The 27,692-nt window shown below is 37.3% G+C and overlaps 1 protein-coding gene across 1 annotated transcript in view; it reads left to right on the forward strand.

Annotated features, from left to right (window-relative positions):
* LRP1B (LDL receptor related protein 1B) overlaps window positions 1–27,692 on the forward strand; it is a 761,744-nt gene that overhangs the window by 712,632 nt on the left and 21,420 nt on the right. The window contains exons 82-86 of the mRNA XM_064451033.1: window positions 330–455; window positions 9,012–9,176; window positions 20,009–20,170; window positions 24,650–24,824; window positions 25,437–25,541. Coding sequence (XP_064307103.1) covers window positions 330–455; window positions 9,012–9,176; window positions 20,009–20,170; window positions 24,650–24,824; window positions 25,437–25,541 — 733 coding nt within the window. The remainder of the gene's footprint in view (window positions 1–329; window positions 456–9,011; window positions 9,177–20,008; window positions 20,171–24,649; window positions 24,825–25,436; window positions 25,542–27,692) is intronic.

The raw sequence follows: 27,692 nt of genomic DNA on the forward strand, positions 1-27,692 counted from the left end.
CCCACACGGTAAATGAGGTATAAAAAGATTAGAAACAAGCTGAATACAAATACCTCTAGCCACCACCAGAAGAGGTTTTTTACTGCTTATTACCGATACATTTATACATTTTTTGTTACTGGAATAAATTCTACCCTGGTGTGAGTCTTGCACTACCATTTGAGTGAGTGTGTTCACTGACTTCGGGCTCTTCATATCCTGAAAACTGGAAGTCTATCAGAATTTTTATATCTGATTATTTATTTATTCCTAGTTCTAGAGCACAGTGTAATTCTAAAACAAAAAAAAAAAAAAAAAAAACATTTTTAATATTTTGTCTTTTTAAACAGTGCCTAATCCATGCTTGGACCTGACATGTGAATTCATTTGTTTACTCAACCCTTCTGGTGCAACATGTGCTTGTCCAGAAGGAAAATCGTTGGTGAATGGAACATGCATTGATCAGAGCCTCTTAGGTAAGTACTGAGAACTGGATGGGAAAGAGTAGATAAAAAAGTGGTCAGTTTCTGTCATTAGAAAAGGCTAGGCTGTCTGCGAGTCAAGAGTTTTGTGATGTTGTTCAATATACATATTACTTATCTGAAATGGAAATGAAATACGACGAAGCAAAATCCCTGATTCAAAAGAACTGTTTGTATTCATCCAAAGGGAAAATGACCCCTCAGCTGAACTGATACAAGATGATATTTAAAAGTGAAGGTATATATATATTGACCAAAAATAGTTTGAAGAGCTCTGAAGCATTTTGGATTCCAAATTAAATGTTAGCCAGAAAATAACCTTAAAGACCATTAAGAAACACCACTGCTTAGACTGCAGCAATAGTCCAAAGGCAGTAAGAGCAACACAGCAAATAATAATGACTTTGAAGTAACAGGCAAAAAAGAAGAAAACTGCTGAAATATTTTTATCTGAAATTATTTCTTTCAGTAACATCTATAATGACTAATATCAAGACACAGGAAACCAGACTTCATGGTAAAAGAGCTACTAAGTTCTTGCTATATTTTAGGGGGAAAAAAAATCTTTTCCATAGGAGGATATTATTAAGTACTCTAACACTATTCCCACTTTAACTGAGGCCAGACTTAAGGAGGTCAGACTTCTGGAAGGAGTGCTTAGCCAGCTTGAATTTTAAAAGGTTCTAGAAATCATAGAATATTATTTCTAATGTGTATGAGAAGTCAGAATGTATTAGGATGTTTTTCTAATGTTTAATTCCAGGCTCAGAAGTATGAGTGATACATAATTTGGTGAGATCCTCAGTACTTAAAATGCTCAATTTAGCAATTAAATTAATTTACCTGAAATGCCATCGTTCTGTGGAGAAAATCTCATGTATTTATACTGCCTAGTCTTTAAATATTGAATTAACACAACTGTGTTTTAGTGATTTATGATGTGGCATTAATAAAGCTATCCTATCTAGCAGCATTTCTCTTTCTGCATCAAGTAATTTAAGAATAATTTAGAGAGTAAAACAACATTAGAAAACTTGTCCTAGATAACAACGCCATTCATGTTTTTTGCTTATGTAGGATTACATTGTATGCAATGCATTTACAGTACCATCTTTTCTACATACTGCACCATGCTCTAGCAAAAAAAACAATAATTGAAAGCTTGATTACTGTACGCCTTTGGATACCTATTAATGTGTGTTTATAGACATCATACAACTATAAAATAGTTTACAGCTGTTTTACAACAATTACCCGTTAGGGGAGGAGTGGTGTCACTGAATTAGATGTAATAGAAGACATTAGTATGCTGTACAAGGTTTCTTACTCTTGAGACAAATCAGTCTAAACACCCTTTGCCTTCAGAAAGCATCCACCCTCCCTGCCCCTCCAAGTGTCAGCTCTTTTTTCATCTGAGATGGATGCTTGTCAAGATTTTCTGCTGACACAGTACCACCTAAAAATTATTCCAGATGACCCATAGTTACTACTTAGGTGTTGAAGAGAGGACGAATAAAAGTATATTGTTTTTCACCAGAGATTGGTAGTAATTTGAACCCATATTTTCAGTCATGCTACTAGTGGGTCAAAGGATTATGCCACAGTAGAGTTTTCAGGAAGGTATAATTTTATTAGAGAAAGTTCTGAAGAGGCTTTTAAATTATTTCACTGCTGGTTGTAGATTTTTATGGATAGACAGAAAATGCCCAGGGAAGCATTTTTAATATCTTGGTAATTTTCAGTATCTTCCCACAACTGCAATATCTGTTATGCCTTTTTAAAGGGCTGTTGAATAAGTGTTTCTTAGTTTTCTGATTACAGTTATATTTCAAGTAATGTCTAGCACAGGCTCTTTTGTACATTTTTTTTTTCTTCTATGTTATCTTTGTGATAGGAGATTGCTGGTTTTGTAGCCTCACAGATTATAAGTTATGATTTGAAACAACCCTTGGTATCATAGCACACTAACAAGTGTTAGTGTGTTAAGTGTTTGGCATTTTTAAAAGAAGTATGAAGTGGATGTTAAATGTTTGTCTCATGTTGACACTCTGCTTAGGCTTCCAGGGATCAGCAATGATTCCTGGAAAGATCAGAGTTGACCTCAAGATAAGCATCTTGAATTAATACAGGTTTATAATTAACGGCTGTCTGGCACCCACTTGCTGTTCATAGGTCTCTAAAAGCCTGCAAACAAAAGACAAGTCAAGTTCTAAACCAGGTTCTTTTCCTTTGGGAAGTTTTACAGTATGGGACAAGAAAATAGGAGCCATAGTCTTCCTTTCCTATTCTGATGAAGAGCTAGAAGACGTATATGAAATATTCCAAATCGCATACATTCAGCTTGTTTAGCATTATATTGTCTTCATTGTCTCAGAGCACTTTTGGCATAGTTATGGATGTCAGTAGCCCAGAACACCAATTCCTGCCTTATGTAGCTGTCAAAACCTGCCTTATGTAGCTGTGTATTGTTGAAAAGTGACCGGACATTGATCCAAAGGGAGGTTATATAGTCATATTTTTTTGTTGGTCTGCAATGAAATCCTGAGTCAAAGTCGGCTGAAATATTCCTGTTTATTTTGGTGGTCTTCTGGTTTGTCCCTAAAAGAATGAAAACCAGAAGATTTTACTTTCAGACATGAGTATCTATGAAATGCTTTTTAACTGATGTATTCTTTTGGGTTTGTTACTGGTTTGATCACAGTGCAACAGTTGTATAGGAGGTAGGTTACGATGATCTATGTACATTATATTTTATGTGTTTAAAAATACCTACCACTAATTTACAGATCTGAAAATTCAACTCTCTAAGCCTTTTAGCTGATGTCATTCATGTAGCAATAGAAGTGAGGTGTACAAGTTGTTTTGTACTTGCACAAAGCTATTTCAAGTCATGTAAGAAGCCTTTTAGTTTCACAAATTAGTAGTAATTGTGGATATCACGAACTAGTGTGACTAAACTGTACTTTTAAAAGAATATATAATTAAAGTTACAATAATAAACAGTAGTATATTGAACATTCATAACACTATTTCGTGTCTTTAAGTGTTTTGGGTCTTCTGAAATGGAAGGAAGCTAATAGTATACTCAGATGACCTGACAGAGTCCAGATGGGACAGCCATCTCCAGTGCCCATCAACCTTGAGTAGTGTCCCCAGGAGAGTCTGTGCTTGAAGATTCTGTTTTGACAATGCATATGTCTCTATCCTTGTGAAAAATTCCGTCCAACAAATAATGATTATTTTCAACATTATTATGCCATTATTCATTTTGGTAGTTTTTGGCATGACTATTGTAAAGATGCCTTGCACGCTTTGTACAATTTCTTATTAGTCTTAAGGTTGGTGACTGGGAGGTAATCTCAGTCTCGCTCTGTTTCTTGTGACTATATCTCAAAAACTGACTCAGATTCTTGTTCATTGGACTGTTGGGTTTTTTCTGTTAACAAAATAAAATTGAGCAAAGTCTTGAAATTCTGCATAATATTACTACTGGATTGATCCATGGGGTTGATTTTTCTTCATAAGTCCTGTGTGAGGAATTCTAAATATCAAATCCTCAGAGGCTTTCTGTAAGACTGAATCCAGATTGCTTCAGACGGCTGTTTCACATCATCTTGAAAAACTGCTGAGAAAACAGCTTTTGGGTTTGATTTGGCTTTTTCAGGCCAGAGTTATTACAACATGTGTGTGTTGTATCATTCAGAATGTTTTTATAACAAAATGAAAGCGAGTTCCTGTGTGTTCTTAGATAAGCTTCCATCTCATTTCTCCCTAGATGATTATGACTGGCAGAGCACAGTTCTTTTTGTGGTTTATTTATTGACTATAGAAAGCCTGGTGTTTTTAGTTTAGAAGCTACCCTTTAGTTTTCAAACGGTTAGAGTACCACTTCATTTTCCTAAAAGAGACCACTGGATTTGCGTCCATTAGGTTTATTGTGTCTAATTGTCTGTAGCACAATGAAGCTAAAAGTGTACCAAGAGGATGAAAATACAGAGACTTGCACTGGAGGAAGGCAGTGTGTACTGCAGCTGAGTGAGCAAGAGTAATGAACACTTCCAAGAGTTCCGTATTCTGAAGCTGCACATTTATCACTTTCATTTTAAGGAGAGAATATTAGTGCTCTCTTGGCTGCATGAAAAGCCTGAGAAAAATTACAAAGACTCAGATCTGATGGTGCTTCTGAACAGAGATGAAACATTTAATTTATCATGGTGTTTCTTTCAGCACATTTCTGTGGGGGCTTGCCCACTGCACACAACGATTGCAGGCAGACCAAGTGTTTGGCTGGGGTTGTAGAGGTTAATCCCTATATACCTTCTTTTTCACCCACAAAGTCTGCCTCAGGGAGCTGTACTAGCAAAAGCTATGGCAGTTCAATCCATGCTATCTTCTTGGTTTTGTCCTGCTTTCAGTCTTTTCATATATCAAATAGAATAGGGGTCACACAGAAATCTGCTTCTGGTTTGAAAAAAATCTTTTGTTTACAGCAGTATCTTCTGTATTTACAAAGGGTTACTACTGGGACTAGTATTTCCCAGAACAGAAGAAAATGGGTTACATTACAGCAGGTGTCAGTTAGTTTCTTCTTACTGTGCATCCTTTCCTTAGCCCTTCTTTTCCATTTAAAAATGTAAAACAATCAGATTTCTAAAAGAAAAAAAGTGTGAAGGGAAAACAAAGAGGAGGACCTGTCTTACAGCATTCAGACAAAATTTGGGGATTACGTCTTGTTCTGATAAATTTCGGCATATGGAAAACTGGCAGGTAGTAAGATGCTTATCTGGAGGGACAGGAAGATTTATACAACCTTACCGTAACACTAGAACTCTGCACTCTGTCTTTAATAGGTGCATTCAGCTCAGTGAAGGATGAGCTACACCTTTGTCTGAAGGATAGGCAAGAATAAATACTTTTCTGCCCTGTGAGATGAGTATTTTCCACTGTTGGGAGGGAAATTGTTCTTGTCCCAAAGCATGTAGTTCATTAACCTTGTGCTCCATAGAGTCATCTCTCCATTTAACTGCCTAGTCTGGAAATCAGTGGATATTTCAAAGGGAAAGAAATAACAGAAAGTAAGATGCATTTTTCTCAAGAAAGAAAGGGTTGTTATAGAAATGCCACTAAAATATATATGTGTGTGTGTGTGAGAGAAAGTGATTGGGGAAAGGGGTGGAATATCAAGAAATTAAACAAGTGAAGGAAAAAATACCAGTAGAGTTCACAAAGCTTTGTTTTGCTGCTTTATCAGGATTTCTTCTGTGTAAGATTTTCCTTTTACTTTCGGTTTTCCTTTTACTTTCAGTTAAAGGAAAGAATCAAAGAGGGAGCAAATAACCCCTAAGTCCATAAATGTTTGTGTCAAAGAGTCATATCAGGAAGAAAAACATAAGAAGAACTGCAGATCAAAGTTATTTGATTCTTCATTAAAGATATATTAAGATTGAAAAAGGCAAATCAAGGCAGCGGAAGACTAAATAACCAGGCTAGGAGAGAATACATAAAATTACATGACCTGTAACCCTTTCCTTTCTTTCACTTTAGAGACATCCAGTAGCTAGGCTAGGAGTAGTATAACAAGTGAAATTATTTACTTCTGTCATTTCAGAAATGACAGAAATGAAGAGAGCAGCTGAGAACTCCTTGAGTCCAAGTTCCAGCAAGCTCAGACCAGTATTGAATTGATTCCGGATAGAAAGTTGTCTGATTATTTTTTTTTAACTTTATTCCAATAGCAGGTACTGTTCCCAGCTCTTCTTTCAGAGGTCTTTTTTCAGTAATTTAAATTAAGACCATTCACCTTTTTATAACATTTTTCTGTGTTTCTCTCCTGTATTCTTTTTCTCCCTGGTTCTCCTATGGGACTGTTCTGCTCCTGTCTCGCACACAAAGGCATCTGGTCCCCTTTTGTACGCCGGTGATGTGAATAGCAAGAGTAATTTGATTCTTGTATTTACCTTCAGACAAAAAAGCAGCAGCATTAAACCCCTATATTGTTGAAGTCTAACACAGTATTTTAAACTGGCTCATCCACTGCATCCTTCAATCCTATTTCTGAGCGTATTTAATGTCCAAAGTTGTTGTAGTAACTTTCCTCTGTTTCATATTAGATTTGTGTTGAAACACTTGAATTTAAAATGTTTTATAGAGAACAAAATCGGTAGTGAATTGTAATAATCCTATGATGATACGAAATATTACAAACTTTTAGGATTTTTTCAGGAACCTTCTCAGTTCACCACTGCATAAAGTTATAGCATTTTATTGCATTATTTATAAAATGCATATATTACATTTTAAAGGTATAAGACATGAGTGTCCCAGTCTTTGAAAGCCAATTGGATTAGAAAATCTTTACTGTGGGCAATTTTTAGTTCAGCATATTTTCCTGAAAATATGAAGGCACGTATTTCTTGGTGTGGTTGGGGTAACTTTCAAGTTTGTAGTTCATGCTTTATAGTTCTAAATATGCCTTTTGATACTCTGTTTTTCTCTTGAGTTCATAGTCTGTCTTAATTTCCTTTTTTTTTTTCAAATTTTATATCTTAATTCTGCAGAATTGCTCTGGAAGATATATATAACATTTCTAATGTGCTATCAAAAAGGTTCATAAAAATGAGCATGTCTGTACCTCAGTGTTATTTATTCCGTTTTTACCAAGTTTTGCTCTATAAACTCATGACTAATGATAAGTAAAACAGATAAGATAAGCAAAACAAAAATAGACCTTCTCTCCAATAAGACATGCTACATTATCCATTTAAACAACTTCTATAATGAGTAACTGAAGGCTGGTTCATGGAACATCAAAGGATTTAATGAACCACCCAAATAAATAAAACACTGAGGTATCCACAAACTCCCAAATACAAAATAGCTTTGTTAGAGCAGATGTTTATACCCAGGGTGGATACCAAAAAATGAAAAGCATGTGGTATTTCATATTTTTATTTTAAACACCTGAAATAATGATGCGCCAGTCAGTCCCCCACAATAACTTTGAGATTTGTTGTCTACTTACAGCCTAATTTGAGATAGGTGCAATTTTCTGAGAGACAATCGGTTCCAAGAAGTTTTGTTTAAGTAGGTGTGAGCATAGGTTACGTGTCTGCCCCTTCTCAGCACTGGCTGTGAGCGGAGGCAGCCAGACCCTGCCTAAGAGGAGAGTACATGGGCAGGAAAGAGAGACTTGGGTGCATCCAAAGAAAAGGCTGATGCATAATTCTGCACTTACAATAGAGTGTATTTCTTTAAACATCAAAAAAAGTAGTTGGTGTGTCTGTGTCAGTCAATGTTAGACCTCAATAGGAAAAATGGGAACCTTGACTCTTTTTCATTAGTTAGCTAAACAGATTAATTCAGCAAAACATCTGCAGCTGGTGGGTACATTGCTGTAGCGTTCTCAGTGTTTGTGGTATCCCTCTTATTAAAAGCCATGTAAGTTCAAATGCTGGATTAGTTAGGCAGCAGTCTGGCTTCACAGGATTTGTTTTGCTATGTGAGAAATGAAAGGTCTTATTGCTGAAAACATCCTTTGGGCTGGAAAGGTGCTTGTCTGTTTCTTTAGGATTACAATTATTTGGATGTTCGAGCATTGTATGCATGCTAGTCTATAATTAATTTCTATTTGGTGTCATTGAATGATTTTATATCTTGTTCACTGAATGAATAGAGATTTATTTGTCAAAGTGTTTCCTAGACAGGCACGACTCTAATTGCAAAACAGCTTTAAAGAAAGATTGAATCTGTCCTCATCAGGAGTTGTGTTACCTCGTACCTCACCACTAGGATGGTGGCAGTGCTGCCATCAGCACTCGGTGGATGTAGAGCAGCAGGCAGTATCTCTTCTCAGTGATTTTACAGATGGAGCAGATGAGAAAAAAAAATTAAAATCAGAAAATATGGCCTAGGAGTAACAAGTTAGTATGCAAACATCAATTTTTGATGACGATTTAAAGGCTGAATAATTTTCTTTTAAATAATTTGGGCAGGGTTTAGCTAAGAAGGTGGTTAGTTAATAGAGGGAGTGGAAGAGAGATACAAGAACTGAAACAGGAAAAAGCTGAGGTCACCAGAAAATGGCTGGGAAGTTTTCTGAGATCCCCCACGTGAAAACAACTTTCTTTTTTTCATTTTATAAACTAGCTAGGAATGACAGTTTCAAGCAAGAACCCATACTGTTATTGCTAACTTACAATCTAAGGAGGTCAACTTTCCTGTGGCATCATCTGGACGAAGCATAACTGCCAAGCACAGGCCCCCAGCTCGGTACGGTACAAGCTCCCAGCAGTGCTGTGCAGGCTAGTGCAGCTTCCACCAGATCTGCAGCTCTCAGTGAGGGCTTAGGTGTCTTTTGTCTAAGTGTGTATTTTTTCCTAGCACTGTGGAAAAAGAAACGATAGTTCACTTTCTCTATTTTGAAAAGTGATTTTTTCCTCCTCGTTGACAGGGATCTGTCATTGCCATCTATTTAAGATGCAAGGTTCTGTTTTGCCAGTTACATGAAATGGGATTGTTGAAAACAGCTCTGTGTGTGTGCTCTTGCTGCAGACGATACCTGTAAATTAACTTGTGAAAATGGAGGAAAGTGCATTATAAACGAGAAAGGAGATCCCCGATGTCACTGCTGGCCAAGTTACTCCGGTGAAAGGTGTGAAACTAACCACTGCTACAATTACTGCCAGAATGGAGGAACCTGTGGAGCCTCTCTCCTTGGTAAATATTTCTGAGCAGCTGTATCTTACTGTTATACCTGCCTGAATTTAAATGTTTGGATCTATTCCTTGTATGTGATATTTTTTCGCTTTGTAACTTATTTGCTTTGTCCATACTTAAACCGTATGCAATAAAGCAGTATATACCGTACAGGTACTTTAGAGTCAGTAGCGCTTTTCACTCACATATCTCAGTGTTTTAGCAGAATTAAGCTGCATCCCACAAAAGGGAGCATGGAAGTAAGTATACAGAATAAAGATGCACATGTTGAGGTGTAGAAATGGAATTTTAAAGTGTAAGGTCCAGTCAAATGACATCTAGAAGAACCCTAGACATCCCGCTCTCTCTTTATCTCAATTCTCCCTCTAAATTTTTAGGTGCGTACACAGATATTTTCTTAAATACAGAGTTTTGTGACTTCAGTCTTTTACCATTGTCTTACTGGAATTCACAAAGTAGGCATTTTACTCATCCAATTCTCAGGAAGATTCGGTTGATCAGGATTCAGATCCTTTGTTTTCCTGAAGGAATTTGAAATCACATCTCTTCTCTTCAGGAAGATTATCCTGTGTGTCAAAACGCGTGTATTTGGCAGTTGTTCTTTGACCCTAACACATAGGCTGTTGTAGCTTGTATAGTGCAGTTAGTGTTCGGGCAAGAGCTGGAAAGTGTGGTACAAACTAATCTGAAATTTAGTAATTATGTGAGAAAGGAGAACTCAAATTCTGTTTTCTGTTCTGAAGAACATTTAAATATCTGATTCAAAGTAGAACAGCTGGAGGAGAGGTTGCTGTCTTGTCTCTTCTCAGAAGCCAACCAGCTGCTGAAGGTGGTGTCAATCATTTTCATCTGTGACGAAATGACCAACACCCTGGTCTCTGTAAGAAAAGTACAGTATCTGCTTTAGAAGAGGAGTTTGTGACTGTTTAGCACAGAGAGAGTTCCCTGTAATGCAGAATTTTGTATCTTAGTCTCTGTGAAAGAGGGGGCTTAGCTCTCCTTACTAATTAACTTCAGTTTATATAGTTTAGTAATGTAGCTTCACTTACTATGCTGGCTTCTCTGGAGCCTTCTCTTATTTACTGAGATGTGGTGGCAAAAATCCAAGCGAATGCAAATCTAGCAATCTGCTTTTGGTTCTGAATACTTGAGGGTTAATAATGTTCTTCATAGTTAACATCACTAGTAATAACTAAATATTAGAAAATGAGAATACCTGAACTTGAAGTTGATTCGTTATACTTGAAACTGCTTCTAACAGCTGATGGAACTACTGACACAGATGATAAGCAGCGGTTTTTCTCAATGCAATGCGATCAATAACATGTTTAGTGAGGACATGCAAGTGAATTAAAGTAAGTCACGGGTGATTTAAATGACGTGCAGAACTTCCTTGTCATCTGAAGAGAGGATGTTTACTCCCACGTCTTTACATGTCTGTCATTTAATTGATACTTTTGTGGGGATAAAAGGCTCTATAAAATTAATAACTCATCTCCTCGAGCTCGGCTCAGTTCTGAATCCTGCGGAGACCCCAGGGTTTTATTTAATCCTGTTCTTTTGGCAGTAGCCATAGGGCTCACTCACCCCCAGCAGCTCTTGTTTTCTTTACCAGGCAGCTAACACTTGCTGTGCTCACACTGCTATGCTATCACCTGGATATTTTTTTTTTTCCCCCTGCTAAATCCATCCTCTGAAATCTCTCATCCTTGCTGAAATAATTAGTGTAGTAGGTTTGGTCACCAGTGAGTAAAGGAATGATATGAGCAGATTCTACAATATACTTCTGCTAAATTGTTAATCATGTTCCCACTGCTTTAGAGGGCCTGCACCAAAAATGCCTCAGGAGAGCCAGCAAGGATGTCACCACAGTCCACATTTCATTGTTCAGTTGCCTGATTTTGGGGAATACGGACCTTTAACTGCAACCAAAGTTTACTGTACCACACATGGCTGAAATGTGCCAAGCCTTTATGAGCCAAGAGAAACACAGAGCTAGTTCTGGTGACTCTTACTGGGCATACCTGCTAATAGGAATATTCTTCTGCTGTGCTGTGCCCACTTTCCCAGTTTAAACAAATTTTTAAAAATCATATTTCAAGTTAACCAGATTTCCCATCTGCCATTTACAATTCATGAGGGTAGCCATGCCTTGAAGCCTGTGCCATAACTTTCATGTGCTGGAGATGTGGAAAAATGACCGTATATCTTTCTAAATCAAAGTGACTCCATCCAGCATTCAAGATAAAATTTTTGAATTGATCCGCATCTCATCTTCCTTGCATGCCTAGCCCCTGGACCCTGTAAATCTCTATTTCTTATCAGACTGTATTTCTTATCTATATCAGGCCATAAATCGTGTGTCACTGAAACAAACTAGCATGCCAGTGAGATGTCCCCTTATCCTAGTTCAATCTAATCCATGATATGCTAAAGCCGTTATGTGTTTTACAGAGGGAAGCTAAATTGGACACCCCAAAAGCATTGACCTAATGCTGTAACTGTAATTAGGTCAACAAAGCTTAATTCCTCAAGTGTTTTTGCAACAACCGTGTCCTCTTTCTAGTCAAATATACCACTGTGCAAAGCATGTCATTCAGTGATTGCATCGGTGAGTGCACATTTAGCTCCAGGGGCTGCACACACCATTCCCAGTTTGGACTGAGGGTGTGAAATCCAGACCAGAGCAGCGTTCACTCACTTCCTTCTCGTTGTCTCAGCCTTCAAGGCAGTTGATCTGCTTTGTCAGGTTCATATGGGAGTCGTTGGTGTATATGTTACTTTATTCTTGCATGCCACGACATGTAGGAATGTAAAGGTTCTTTATTACCAGGAATTGCTCTGGTTTTCCTTAATGCTTGTAAAACTTAAGCATTATATTGTGTCTACATTTAAAATGGTACATCCTACCAGCTTGACTTGTCCGCTAGCAATAGGTACATTGCACACTTTTTTTGTTTTGATAGAGAATGCTCTCACAGTTCTGGAAAGTTCAAAATAACTATTTAAAAAGAAAGTCAGCTCAATATTAACTTAATTTCTTCTACTGTGCTCTTGCTATCTGTGCATACCTCCTCCTCTACTACAGTGCTCACCAGCACTTCCTCAAAAAGCAGCATTTATACTTTCGATCCATTGCACAACTGGCTCATCAAACTGCCCTGGTAAACTGATGCAATCAAGTTGCACATATTTTCCCAATTTCCTCTTTTAAAAAAAAAAATATATTTTTCTTCAAAACAATGAGGCTTTTTATGCTGGAAGCTGCAGAAGCCATATGTGTGCGAATGCCAATCCAAATCCTATCCACAAAATGTAACTGACCTGTGATAATTTCACCCTGTGTGGCTCTGTCTTTCTTAGAAGCTCTGATTGCCATTATCGATTCTCGTATATTATCCATCTCAAACAGCTTTGATGCAGTTGATCTAACGAGTGTCATTCTACACGCATGCCCTTTGGAAAGCTTAGGGACAGCCACTAAATTTAGCCTCACAGGGGGTGAGCTTCTGCAGGGTCCCCGGGGCTGGGAGGCTTCCTTAGGAGTCAGGGGATTTCCTTACTGTTGGTGTCTGGCTCAAAAAACGAGGAAGAGAGATCCTGAAAACAAACCTTTCTTCATATTCTGATATAAATAAGATGACGCAGCATATGAAACACTCTTCTAGTGAATGTGTGTGTTCTAGTGAATGTGTAAATCCTGATCCCTTTCACCACCTAATATATAATAGTAATGTGATAACTAATTAAGTAAATTGCAGAGTATTACTCATTTTTTACAACATGATTGTGCTAATCTTTGCCGGGCGTGTTAAGTTGTAGAATCTCATTATCTGCACACAAATGTTAATTTGTTAAACAAATCCCACTGGCAATTCAGGGATTATTCGCTGTTGGTTTACTCACTGCTAAGCCTTTTGGCAAATTCCTATGTGAACATTATATAGCTAGAGATGGGGGCAGCTTTAATTAAAATTTATAAGTTTATGACAGTTGTATTGAACTACAATAATTGAACAAAGAAAATGTCATCAGTTAATTAAAAGTACACATCTGAGACGTGTAATTAAAAGTTTGGTGTAATAAGGAACACTTTCCAGTAAGCCCAAATTAATGGGAATTTGGAAAAAAAAATTAAATGTTACCATAAAAATGCACTTCCTTTCTCCTTACAGTTTAAAGTAAAAATGTTGGAGCAATAGTTTACTAAAAGTCTTCAACACATTAACTGGATCTAACTAGGTCACTAAATTAGATAAGTACATATTTGTACTATACTTACAGTACAAAGAGCGTATTTAACCATACAGAATTGTGATGTTTATATCAAAATGACTAAAAAATTGTTATATCTTTCCACTAGATGAAAATGGATGAAATATTCTCCAAGAGATAATTTGTATATAAAATAGGTATTATTTTATATTTTATTTTATAAGCAAAACAAGTCGATTTAGGACACAAAGGTGTATACTGAACACACTGTCAGTGAAGAACCTGTTTACTTTGCTAATGTCATACCACCCCCAGTGGTCTCAAAGGGAGATGCTACATCATCTTGTCACCAGGGCAGGGACTGGGGCAGGGGGATGGTATTTAGCCAGATGTCGAGGCTGTCTGGGCTGGTGCACGGCTGATCTAAGAGTCCCGACAGAACTGCCACAGCCAGCCTTGGTAAGAGCAGCCTTTGAGACTACTCTAATACATTTAGAGATTGTTCTTTTCTCCCTTTCTTTCACAACATGGAGAGAAGGTATATCTGTTGGGACTGATCCCAATCAGCTCACCTGCTAATTACGTCAGTAATACAACTTCCATCCACTACTCTTGGTTCACTAAAGCTAAGGATGGTTCATCGGCCACACAGAAATGAACTATTGTGATTCCCGCAGACTGCCGGTAACTACTCCAGAAGACATGATGTGACTTACAGTAGGCTTGTGGAGTGCCACATTGGTTTTTTTTAATAGTGACAGCAAGCGAAATATGCAAATTAAACGTGCATATTCACACCTAACAACTTAAAAGCACACGTTGCTGGCAGTGAGTTTACCATTGACTGGAAGAAATAAATAATCTATGTCGTGGTGCAGGCATTCATCCGGATGATCTTGGTTTTTGAAACTTTAATAAAGCTTACAAAAATAGTGCTATTTCCCTAAATTTTTTTTAATTCCAAAATACCTTATGTGGTCCTACAAAATGCATAATATTTCCCTGTTGTTTAGGCAATAGCAGGAATCAAAGCTGATCTCCTTAGAGTTCTGTTCGTTACAGAATAAATGTAAATAGGAGTTTAAGACAGATTAATGGATTCCCAGAAGAAATCACCTAGATATTAGAGAGGCATTGCATTTATTAGCTATTTTTGAAGATTATTTGAAAACTTATTTGCTATTGTACAGCAAAATAAATTGGCAATCTAGGAGTAACTACTGTCTCTGTCATCAAAACCTAATTGAACATTGTAGGATTTTGATCCCTATCATCTTCTTACAGGTGATTTTTCTTTGTAAGAAATGGGGAAATTGCATTTCATCTTTATGCCAAAAACTTCACATACTTTGTTCATGTACTACTGCCAAAAATAACCTTGTATGTCCTAGGATCACCACAAATTATTCTCCTTTAGTTTACTAAATTCTGTGCAAAACATTTGAAAAAATATGTGAGAATTTTTAAAGTTTGTTTCAGGTTCTATCACTTCCAGAATTAAGATAAATAATTCTGTAAGTTATTTTTCTTTTTTTTTTTTTTTTAAGAGAGGTTACATAGATAATCTTCAGGGAACAGTGACTTTCAAGTACATTGTTTCCCCAGAATTTTCATTATTATTTTTGTTACTTTTTCATATGTCTTACCAGGCACGCTTTAATGTATCTCTGCAATTCATTTCAGAATTTTTATTTAAAATGATTTTAAATTCAAAATATTCTCATCAATGTAGGGACTGCATGCATTGTGTTTCCACTTACATATACATGTAGTGAGGAACTCAGTGCATCCAAGAATTGGATTAGAGACAGAAAATAGCAAAGTGCATGCACATTCATTGTAAATCACTGAGAGTGGAGAAATCCTAAAAAAAAAAAGTGAGCTTCTTTCTCTCTAGATATTATTATTGTGGTTTTAAAATTGGAACATTTACACATGAGATGCTGAGAATGTGCTGCCTCCTCGTCCTCCTTGACAAACACCACTTTTCAGCATAGGGAATTGAAACAGGAAAGTTTTCTTGGGATTACTATGGTTGGGAAGAGACTAAAGAAGATGCTAGGCAAAAGCTAGGATCCTAATCTGTAATAGGTGGAGGAAAAGAAGATGGTGTTCTCCTACAGTAAATCCAGCAGAGGATTGCACTGAAGAAGGAAGAGCTCAAAACAGGGAAATATTTTTTGTGTGTTTCTTTCAGAATTTTTTTTTTTGCTCATTTTTGCATCAAATACACCAAAAGACAGTTATCTGGATTTGAAGCAGTTAGCATTCCATAAACCACTTTCCTTCTTAATATTTTTCTATACAGTAACGTGTTGTGAACATTTCTGTGGCGGTCAAGGTTGGGAGTTAAGAGACTTCACAATCAGTGTAAATGCTGAAGTTCTCTGCGCAGGAGATTACCATGCGACGTTTGTTAGTTAGGATATGTGACATCTTGGTTATCATGATTATTTCGTTTGCAAACATAAATCAATATCCAGATTCTGTGATACAAAACCTTACGGTATTGTTTGGCATTGTTTAATACTGTAGTTTTATTAAACTGTCCTTGGAACCATTTTATATCAGAAATAATTTATGAGAATAAGGCAGATTGGAATGTCATTATTAGTATTATTTTAGATGCCAACAGTCTATGTATAAATAGGCAGTGAACTATCAATGTTACTAAAAGTCATGTTAAATTGAGTGACAAAAATGGGGTTTAGGCTATACTGTATTAAATTTTCATATAACTGTCAGCAGTTTGGCACATTTATCAGCCTACATTAGCAAAGAATAGAATAATCTTTCCTACAAACTAGGAAAATATCATTGCCCCATCATTTAAAAAAATAGAGGAGTATTAATAATAAAAACTCATTTCAGACCTCCAGATCTATGTTCTATCATTGTTTTCTTTTAATGTTTTTATTGGGACACTGATTCAGATGAAGGATTATGAGAAACCCCCAGCTTTGGAGGAGAAATTTAAATACAGGTGTATACACGGGGAAAAACAAAAAGAGGCTGTGCTAACATCTGAGTTCAACGTCTTTGATTTAATGTTTAGATCACAGGGGACAGATATGAATAACCAGACTGATGCATATTAAACTAGTTGGAGCTATTTTTAAGTCAATGGTTTTGTTCCTGCTGTACTCATTAGAGGAAGAGACTAACTGATCTCATGGCCTTTACGATGATTTGCAAAACACTTTAAATTAGCATAGCTTAAAATAGAAGAATATAGAAAAGTATTATGTGAAGGGTTTCATGTAAGAAGAGTAAGAAGTAAGCAAAGGAAAAAGAATAAATAAATCATTCTGCATGAATCAGAAAAAATGAGGGCACTGCTCTTGCACTGAAAAATTCTCCAGCAAATATGATATTAAGTGATTACACAGTATTAGAATAAAGGCAGACCAGAAGAAAATCAGAACTGTGGGGTTTGTGGAATATTTAGTTTAATCTAAATTACTTTAATGAGACAGCCAAATGAATAGAGGGGGAAAAAAAAAGATGGTAAGAAGGGTTGCACATTTCAGAGCTTTAGATGCAGCTGTGGTACGAGACAGGAGGCAAACGTGAAAGTAGTTGTGGATACCTACACCAGACATCGTATTAAAATGAGGAAACAATGAATGAGACAAAAGGCCGCAAAGAAGGGACCTACTGATGCAGATTTACTGCATCAGTAAATCAGGCAGTGGTAAGGATTTCCTGGTAGATCAGTATGAAGATGAGCGATTATTGCTATGGAAATTTAACCCTTAAATGTTATTTCATTTGACTACTGAGTATTTTGGCTCTTCTGTATGTTTTAAATCAAGTCAGGCCCAAGTCAAGCATAGCTTCTTTTGTGTGCTCGCTAACCCACCCCTCCATGAAGTAGGATTTTTTATACGTAAGAAGTTTGTTTCTGCCCGATGGTGTGTGAAGCTTTTCAAATGTAAATGCAGGGATAACTGGAGTTTCTCATCACTAACTTATTCCCTGACTTTCTCTGATCGCTTTTGGATTCCACAGTCATATTATTATCTTGATTGGGACGTCAATAATAAAATCTAATAGCTTGTTTTTCCTGTTTATGCCTGCAATTCCAGTCCAAAGGGCTTCTGCATCACACATACAGTACATTAAGTAGTTAACTTGCTAATCTGATTGACTTTAATACTTCTTAACATGTAGCTCTATTCCATCACTGACAAAGACTAGATATCAAGGAAATGTGTATTAATTTTACAGCAGCCTGTTAGTTGCCTTCATTTTCCAAATTTGCCATAAACAATTATATTGATGTGCCCATTCAAGACTGGACATTTCAGTTCTCCTGTCTCAATTCTTAGACTTTTACCATTTATGTAAAGCACATGTGTTACTGTTTTGGTTTTCTGTAGTCTACTTACGAGGTATTCCTTTTGTTCTGCCTGATACCTAGTCACTCTGACTATTGCTAGTCTATGCATGATCCTTTACTCAGAGATACAGTATTTCTGTGACTTTACTGGAAGGGCTGAGTCTTTGCCTGCCAGCTATCCCTTACTCTGCAGTGACCCTGTTAAGCTCTTGACTGTACTTGCAGCAGGCTGGATTCCTGTTGAAGCAAATGAAGACCATCCAGCCCACCCCTTTATTTGAGAAGTATCCTCAGGTCCTGATTAATCTTCATCTCTTTCTTTACCCATCTTTGAAGCCAGGAAGAAGAAAAGTGTTAAACTCTGTCTGTTTTCCCTAAGTTTAAGAAAACCCTAAAGGCTGAATGAAAGCAAAGGGCAGGAGGATGGGGGGAAAACAATGTTTTGTAAGAGATAAACAAGGATGAAAATAGATTTCTAGGAAGTAAGAAGGGAGATGGCTAGTAGGCCACATCAGGTTGTTTACTTGAAGAGAAGATTACAAATGAGATAAAAAAGCAAAGTCAGGAGACGGAAAAACATGTATGGGATCTAGAAGTTTGTTTTAAAGAAGTTAAGCCTTAAGAAAAAAGTCAGGGAAAAGTAAAAGAATTTAATAGAACAGTGGAGTTGTAACAAAATTATAAATCCTTTAGACATGAGATTTAGATAAAGAAAAAAAAAAGGAAAATTACAATAGGGAAGAGTCATAGGAGGAAAATGCATCAGGTTTTAAACACTCTTTTAAAACCCTTTAAAAAGAAGGACCAGCTGGATCGCCAGGCCAAGGCCAATTGTATGAGGTTTAACAAGGCCAAGGGCCGGGTCCTGCCCTTGGGTCACACCAACCCCAGGCAACGCTCCAGGCCTGGGGCAGAGGGGCTGGGAAGTGCCCGGCGGAGAAGGCCCTGGGGGTGCTGGCTGACAGCCGGCTGGGCATGAGCCAGCAGTGCCCGGGTGGCCAAGGAGGCCACCAGCACCCGGGCTTGTGTCAGCACTGGTGTGGCCAGCAGGAGCTGGGCAGGGATGGGGCCCCTGTGCTCGGCACTGGTGAGGCCCCACCTCGAATGCTGGGCTCAGGTTTGGGCCCCTCGGGACAAGAAGGGCCTGGAGGGGGTGGAGCGTGTCCAGAGAAGGGCAGCGGGGCTGGGGCAGGGTCTGGAGCACAAGTGTGCTGGGGAGCAGCTGAGGGAGCTGGGGGGGTTTAGCCTGGAGAAGAGGAGGCTGAGGGGAGACCTTATCGCTCTCTGCAACTGCCTGACAGGAGGCTGTAGTGAAGCGGGTGTTGGTCTCTTCTCCCGAGTAACATGCAACAGGACAAGAGGAAATGGCCCCAGGTTGCACAAGGGGAGGTTTCAATTGGACATTAGGAAGAATTTCTCTACTGAGAGAGCAGTCAGGCATTGGAACAGGCTGCCCAGAGAGGTGGTGGAGTCGCCATCCCTGGAGGTATTGAAGACATGTAGATGTGGCACTTCAAGGCACGGTTTAGGAGACATGGTAGTTTCAGTTGACAGTTGGACTTGATGAGCCTAGAGGTCTTTTCCAACCTTAATGATTCTATGATTTTATGAAGCTATAGACTAGGAGTTTATTTTGTGCGAATATACATCCTTTGGCGTTCACTACTTTTCAGACATTGGATATTGACCTTACAGGCATCTTTGGTCTATTTATATTCCAAGATTTATTATATGAGAGGGACAGGGTAACAAAACAGGCACAGATATTTGTATTTTAGCAAAAATTGTTATGTTGAGTTGGCTATTAGTGCATTAGTAAATATTAGTATATTCGTGTGATTATATATAAAGGTTTGTAGATTTAAGGATAATGCAATGTATTCTGAAGAGGCATCGACGTTGATTTTACAAACATTTATCCTCTGCAACTGGAGGAACCCAGCCTGCCAGGATTTGAAGAGCTATCATATCTTGAATTCCTACTTAAAACAGTCTTCTAAAATAATTCCCAAATAAGGAGTCAATGACCATACATGCACAAGCGTAAAATGCACAGATGCAGTTTTTGAGGTGTCCATATCTTAAAGAAGTCCTGAATTCAAGCAACATTTGCAAAGGCTTGTCTAGAGTCTTCTCTTGAGTCTAGAGAAACGTACTTGGGCTCATAGATTAAACTCACTACCGTTACGAGAAATGCGTCTGTCTTTGAAGTGCTATCTATAATTTTAATGTTTATTTATTTTTATCATAAAATAGTTTTCTTTGTTTTGGATAGGGAGGCCTACCTGCAACTGTGCGCTGGGTTTTACAGGACCAAACTGCAATCAGACAGTCTGCGACCATTTTTGCCAAAACGGAGGAACCTGCAGTGTCACTGCTGGGAATCAGCCCTTTTGCAACTGCTTGCCTGAGTATACAGGAGACAGATGTCAGTATTGTAAGTAATCTCCACAAACTCTCAGATCTGGAGTTATGATACTCTAAAGCTGGATTTATAATAAAAGTTCTACAGAATGGAGGTTTAACATGATTTGAATTATTTTTCCATAACACACGTTGGTAAACTTAGCTCCAAAATGATTCCTACTGCTAAGGGAGTGGAATCTGATGTATTCAAGTGACCTTTGAACATATTTCCACAATATCCATCTACATGTGTAGGAGAAGTAAAAGCTTTTTTAGGGATTATTTATTTTAGTATTTTTGTGAATGAATACGTACAATTGAGCTGTACAAGACAGCTGACTTTGTCAATAGAAATGAGATAATTGTGTTAATATTTTCTACTTCAACTTCTCATATTTTTTATCTTATGCTAGTGGAATACCTAAATACAGTGAATCAACATAGTTGGGTAAAGAATTTCTCTGATATCCTTTATCTTCGCAGACCATCACTTGTGTCTCCAACTGGTACCTTACTCTTAATTTTTATTTCTATCTGCTGTCAGCAGCATATTGACTTTAGAGGTTCACAGCTCTATATCCTGTCATCTTGCTCGGTCTAAGATCACCTTCAGAATGGTTTGTGCCCTGTCCTAGTATTGAAAATCAGGATTTCTAAGTATCACTTTTGTTTAATTCTCAGGACTTAGGTTGTATCCTCTGCATCTGAAGTTCTCCATAATTTGCCTTTCCACTGACCCATCAGTCTCTTCTCATCGAGATACTGTTTGCCAAAGGTCTCCATGCCTTTAGAAAGGCTCTTCTCGCTTTTTAGAACTTTTTCTAAATATTTACTTCTTTTACAGAGGGGAGGGGAAAGAAGATTATCAACCAGTAGGCCTTCTGTTCTTCCTCCATGTATGTTTCTTTTCTCTCCATGCTTTCTCGTAGCATGGATCACCATTATCTGGCTTCCAGTGACTCAAGGCATTTGAACGTAATCTTGAATTTCTTCTTTTCATCACTCATTTCAAAATTACAGTTTGTATTCCTCATGTCTCTTCAACATGATGACTCACTAGGAGCCCTAACCTAAAAATGATTGTTTTTCTGCGGTCAGAAGTATTTTTTTTTTAATCTCCTTTTTTCTACCCCGGTTTGCTTTGAGTATAACACTGTAAAATAGAGGACTATCATAGTACCTGTTACAGAATAGAACAGTACATGTGAAAGCCATCCTCTGTTTTGTACACAATTAAGTGAATTTGCTGAAGAAGGCTAGATTTAAACTAGACGGAAGGGAAATTAGCTCTTGTAAAGGTCTGATTTAGAATTATCTACAAGATACAAAAAGTATTTAGTTTTAATAAAAGGTCTGTCAAATAAGGAAAGGGTTAGTGTGTCTCTTAAATAGGATTTGTACTAAAGTAAACTGAATGTATTTCCAGTTGGGAGACTATGAAATAAACTGAAACCTTTGAATGGAAAACCAGCAGTAATTGTGATTCTCTCCCACTTGGTATTAAACAAACTGCATGGATCCACAAATAACTATCTGCAAACACAATTGGGTATTTGAAAACAGTATAGTACATAAATCATGCACAGACAGGCACACAGATTAAGACAAAATATTTACTTTAGGCTTACCCAAAACCAAACAAATTGTTTCTAGTTGAATGCTTCTGCAAACACCTTTTTTTATTATTATTTTTTTTTAAGAATTAATTTAAATGTAAATTTAGGGGTACTTTTTAAACAGTGGTTATTATCAGATTTGGACTGTCTGCTGACACTTTGGAAAAAGGCCACAACACTGGAACTTGAAAACATTTTAAAATATGAAATAAAATTAAGGTTTTATTTATTTAAACCTTAATACTTTTAGGAAGAAAAGAGTCTTACAATCTTTTAGACATTTTTGTGGCCAGTAACAGTTCTGTGAAATTGTACAGGTTTACTGTTAATAATGTGTATATAAATACACATCAATGATTTTTTGCTTTATTCGCACATATGTATGATTTTTTGCTTTATTAATCACATTCATTTTGTAAGCATGTAGGAATATATTAATACATCATTGTTGCAAAGATTGGTTGCCTCTAAGATTTTTTTTTTTCAGTCTTTCTATGATGTGATTGAAACTAGTTCATATGCAAAGGATGATACATGAATGTGCATAGGTATTTTACTCATGCTCCCAAGCTGAAAATATTATTAGGGTTTTTTTTTTTATGGCAGGGAGAAGACATTTCCTTGCAGTATTGCCAGATTGCAAAGACCTTATTTCCCTCATACTTATCATCTCCAATTACCCAATGCAGAGTTTCTCCTGTGATTAGTTCACATAAGGGCTAATAACCAAAATGTGTGCTCCGTGTCAAGGCACTGGCACTGCTGAAATAAATTTAAGTGAATGAATTTACATAGAATTCTACTAACATTGTGCATGTTATTATATACACATGAATTTGATGTATTTGAATATAACTCCCTATTTTAAATTCCTGAAATAAGACATACAGACTAGTTAAAGTTCATTTATTGTATCATTTAAGGCCCAAACAACCTAAAACATAGAAAACGTTTTCATGCAGTTACAGTCATTCGAAGTGGATATAGTGATCTCACAAGCTGTTACTTTCCCTGAAACAGAAATTCTTTTCTCGAGGAGAAGAAAAAACAAAACTGGAAAAAAAGGAAGAAAGAATTATTTCTGTGTCATTTTAGCCCAAATGTAGCATACACATTTTAGATAAAGCAGAAGATTAAAGGTGTTTGTGACTACAATCAATAAGAAAAAACAATAATTGTTTTAGAGTATGAACTTCCTAGGTTTAGTCCGTTTTTTTTCTTGTTGATGTACATGGAAACATTACCCCCTTGCAATGCTTTTTTCATAAATTCTCTCAATGTTAGCTTTCAAACTGTGGTAGTTTTTGTTGAAAAAACAGCCCCCCTGCTGCAAATTACCATTCTGTACCTCAGACTGGGGAATGGCAAACAATAAACTACTTCATTTAGCATCTTTTAAGCCTCTCTGGTTGCTCAGTAGTGATTCCAAAGGCAGGTGAGTCTACAGCCTGCATAGATAGGCGTAGGCACACAACGAATAATCAAATGGAAATAACTCCTCCAACAGCCAGGCTTGGCCCTTTAGCAGAACTCTTCCAGCTTGGTGAGCGCCAACGGCACGGCTGTCAGTACATACTTCTCTGAGAGGGGGAAAAACTGAGCACAGGGAAGCATAAGCAAAATCTTTCCCACTTGATGAGGTACCCTCACAAATCATTCGTCCTGAATATATTCAGTACAATATATCAATTCTAGTAGTCTCCAGTTTGCTGTTTGAAATGTGCCCCCAGTCAAATGGCAGCTTCAGAGTTTATACTTCCCGACTCAAGGCTGGGGTTGCCATTTGGCCAAGGTTTTGTTCTCTAGTGAACAGCTTGATAATACCCTACTTCTAGCTGCTGCTGACTCACCCTTAGCCATATCCTGAGCTTCAAGGGCTTGAATTTTTTGGTTTTGTCAGAAAGGTAATATTTTATTTATATGGAGCAGGGTAACTCTAAGCTAATACAGATCAATACTGCAGAATTGATACATCTTATGTATCAATTACTTCATCTGTCCATCCGGAACACCACCAAAAGCTCAACACAACATGTTAACTACACAGTACTGGAGGAAGTATTAGAAACAGAGAGAAATAGAAACTTTGAATGATTTGGCCCCAATAAGGAGCTTAAATGGCAACTTAAAAAAAAAAAGTTGTCACTACTACATAAATAAAAATGAACAGAAATGTTAAGATACCAGTATATTGTAGCTCTGGAAGCTTCTTCAGTTAGGCAACTTGATTTTTTTTAAAGGGATATGAAAAAAAATGAGACAGTTACTGGCACTTCTAAAGAGTTAAAGAATTCACTACTTGAAATCTTAGTCTTGCTGGCATTTAAGCAGTTAAATAAGATAATGGGATCTTGCACAGTCTATAAAGATAAGGATGTATGTAGTTTTTTGTAGAACTTATGGATTATGTCTTTATACATTATTATTAGAACTTCATGAAATTTTAATATGTGGATAAATGAAAATAAAACTTAATTATTTCAAAATACTGCTTCCATTTCAGTTTAGCATAATCCTGTTAATGGTAATGTGAATGTATCAGAAGATTTTTATTCAGCCAATGTCCCATTAAATACATTAACATTGCTCTGCTTTTCTCATCAGTAGTCTTTATATTATGTGGGATGATGCCATAAATGGTTAGACATCTAGAAGGGAAAAAAATATCTCTTAGGAATTTATCCTTCTTTTTCGCTTCTCAGGACTACATCATTAATACACTGTGTGTCTGTTCATGGGATATTCTTGATTCTTGTAGCTGCCGGTGAGCCACTAGCTTCATTCATCGTTTTGTTTTTATTATAGTACCTTTTAAAACACAGAAAAGTAAGGTATTACTTTTTCTATGATACTCTTTAATGTCTTGTAGTAATTAGCTTTCATGTTGCTTGCAGACGTTTGCCACCATTATTGTGTGAATTCTGAATCATGTACTATTTCTGATGATGGAAGTGTAGAATGTGTCTGTCCAGTACGATTTGAAGGTCCAAAATGTGAAGTGGACAAATGTATCAGATGTCATGGGGGACACTGCATAATAAACAAGGACAGTAATGACATAGTATGCAAGTAAGTGTGTGTGTGAGGGGGTGGTTATGGTCAAAATAATGTGTTTTGTAACGATTATATTGCAGTATCCTTCAAATCTCTTTCCCAGTGGCTAGCTCCTGAACCAGCCACATCACAGCAGTTCCTTTGTGCGGCTCCTGCCCACGCAAATCCCACTGGCTTTTTTAAACCAGCTTTTGGAGCACTCCTCACTGAGGAGAGCATAATGTAGGAGGAGACTGAATGGGTCTTTACTTGGAAAAACTGGAATATTTAATAAAGTTAACAGTCAAGTTTTACCACACTGTTGGAATTTGTTCTTTCTGCAGTATCTGTGACAGTGATAGAGGCATACTGTATACTGGTGAAAGCGTCCGCAGTAAGATGTGCCTCTGTACTGCTGAGTGATTATCTTGTATAATGATAGTTTATTTTCATTAAAGGAAAGACTGAAAATATTTTGTGTAAAAAGCTCACTGCCTGTGAGCTTTTCAAGGTGGGAACATAGAACTCTTACAATCAGTAGATCTTATACATATTATAAAACCAATATTTTAACATATAATTATAAGGGAAATCACCAGATTTCATAAAATACTGATTGCTATTTGTATTTTTTCTTAACCATGACAGTTGCACTAATGGAAAGATTGCCTCTACCTGTCAGTTATGTGATGGCTACTGTTACAACGGTGGTACATGTCAGCTGGACCCAGAGACAAATATACCTGTCTGTCTGTGAGTATCCTGCATTCCCAGATCTGTAAAATGTCTGTGTGCCAATAAACAATAAAACTGTGATGCATGTGTCTATTTTTGATCTCGCTAGGATGTACAACTGCCAGTTGCAGTCGTAACTTACAGTACTTTTTCTAGCTATTCCTGTAACCCAATACTTGGTCTACCTTTTTGCAGTATGTGTATTGAAAGATACAACTAAGGTATATATTGTGAATGCATATATGTATGAAGATGTATCTTTTGAGACTTCTCATAATTTCAGGCCAGATCTAAAGCCCATTTAGGCATTTGTTCAGGAATGGCATCAGGAGGTACAGCATGTTTGACCTCCCCTGCTTCTCAAAGGTGGATTAAGTCTTTTCTCCTACAAAGATGGTCAGAGGTGGGGGCAATACACTCCTGATGTCTGGAGAATAGGAAGAATAATGTCAGTGTTTCTTTCCTTCATGGGTCTGAAGATATGCTCACGCATCCTTTGTTTCTGCCCTAACCTTCACACTGCCCACAGTAGCTTGGCTGTTCTGTGGTAAGTTTGCTCTCTCCCTCCTGCACCACAATCGAGAGAATAATTTAGGATGCTTTTCTTAAGCCCAGACATGAGATACCAAAGGAAATGTGATTCTGTAGTTGAGATGGTGACGTACTGTCTTGAGATGTAGAAAAGCCTACATTCTGGTCCTTTCTTGAGAGCTATGGTGTATCTTCCTTTTCAGCTGCTAAATGTAAAATACAGAAGTAGTCACTGTAGCAAGAAATTAATTTCTTTCCTGCTCTCAGTTACACTGAGCTACCTAGTTATACTCCTGGTTTTTTTTTACTTTTGCCTAATAAATGAACCGATCTTTTCTGCACTGCTGAAAAGCTTCATTGTGGAATAGCCTTCCACTTCTCAGAACAACCTGGAGGTCAAAGCATCCTCCAGGAACATACGAGGTGTTGGAAGAGATAACTGGACTCGAGTGTCTCATTTCCAGGGTGACATAAGTTGTTGTCCAAAGGGAGCTGGCATTACAATTTTGTAAATACAGATCCAGCCATCCCTTCATTTTGTTGATGTGTGTGAGGCAGGTGATCTTAAAAGAGAGTGTCTGTTGTATTCAGACTCTCAAGGAAGTTACATAGAGAAATGGCTAGATTTTGTAGTGTGGCCAGTGTAAGAGATGGACCAGCTGTTCCTCCCTGTGAGAGCTCAAGCGCTTCTGAATGTGCAAAGGGGCAAAACTGTAGTTGCTGTGCTATTGAAAAGAAGGTGTTTGCAGCTTTGGGGTTAGAGCCAGTGGAACGCAGTTCTGCATGGTAGTCTGTATTCAGCTGAAAATGCTTGAAGTGCCTACATCTCTTTTTCATTATTATTTTGATCCAGCCCTTTTTACGTGATATTCGTGTCTCCTTAAATGTCTCTGAGGACTAGAGAAGACTCATAAATCTCAGTAAAAGGAGAGTATCAGAGCTATAATATGTAAGGCCCAAATACGATGATGAAGTCTGGTGATTCATGTGCTTAAACACCTAGAATGGCTATTTTGGAAGCTTGTGATTCTTCCTTTCTTTTTCTGTATAAAACTGGCCTATTCTTTATCAAATTCAGATGGAACACCATAGCATCTCAAGGAAAACAAGTTTTATACATTAATTTGTGTATGGATTTACAATACATAAATGCTGCAGCATATGCCAACACTGTTAGCAATGCTAAGAAAACAGTCATGAACTTTTTTAAGGCCATTGCACTCTGTATCGATCAATACAAATGTATAGGACGTTTGACAATAATACTTTGTTAAGAATGTTAGATCCCCGAACCCGTCAGTTAGTATAGGCCCATTGTTTTAAAAGTGTTTGAGGAATGCTGATGAGCAAACTTTTCAGTATATTCAGATTTGGACCTTCCATGAAAAACAGAGTATTAATTTTGCTATCTCTGTGTGTGTGCCTGTGTACGTGTGTGTGTCTTGCCATCATTATATATAATGCGTTTAAAATCTGTTCAGCAAAAGGTAGAATATTTATATAGGTCTATTTTACTGAAATTCTGCAGATGCTCTGTGGGGTTTAAAAGTCAGCGCTGTGACCAGAAAGTGAACCCTTGTGATTACTACTGTCAGAATGAGGGAATTTGCACTTTAACTGCGTTTAATGAACCGAGAT

The sequence above is a fragment of the Phalacrocorax carbo genome, chromosome 5 (genome assembly GCF_963921805.1).
Source record: "Phalacrocorax carbo chromosome 5, bPhaCar2.1, whole genome shotgun sequence".
Taxonomy (NCBI): Eukaryota; Metazoa; Chordata; class Aves; order Suliformes; family Phalacrocoracidae; genus Phalacrocorax; species Phalacrocorax carbo.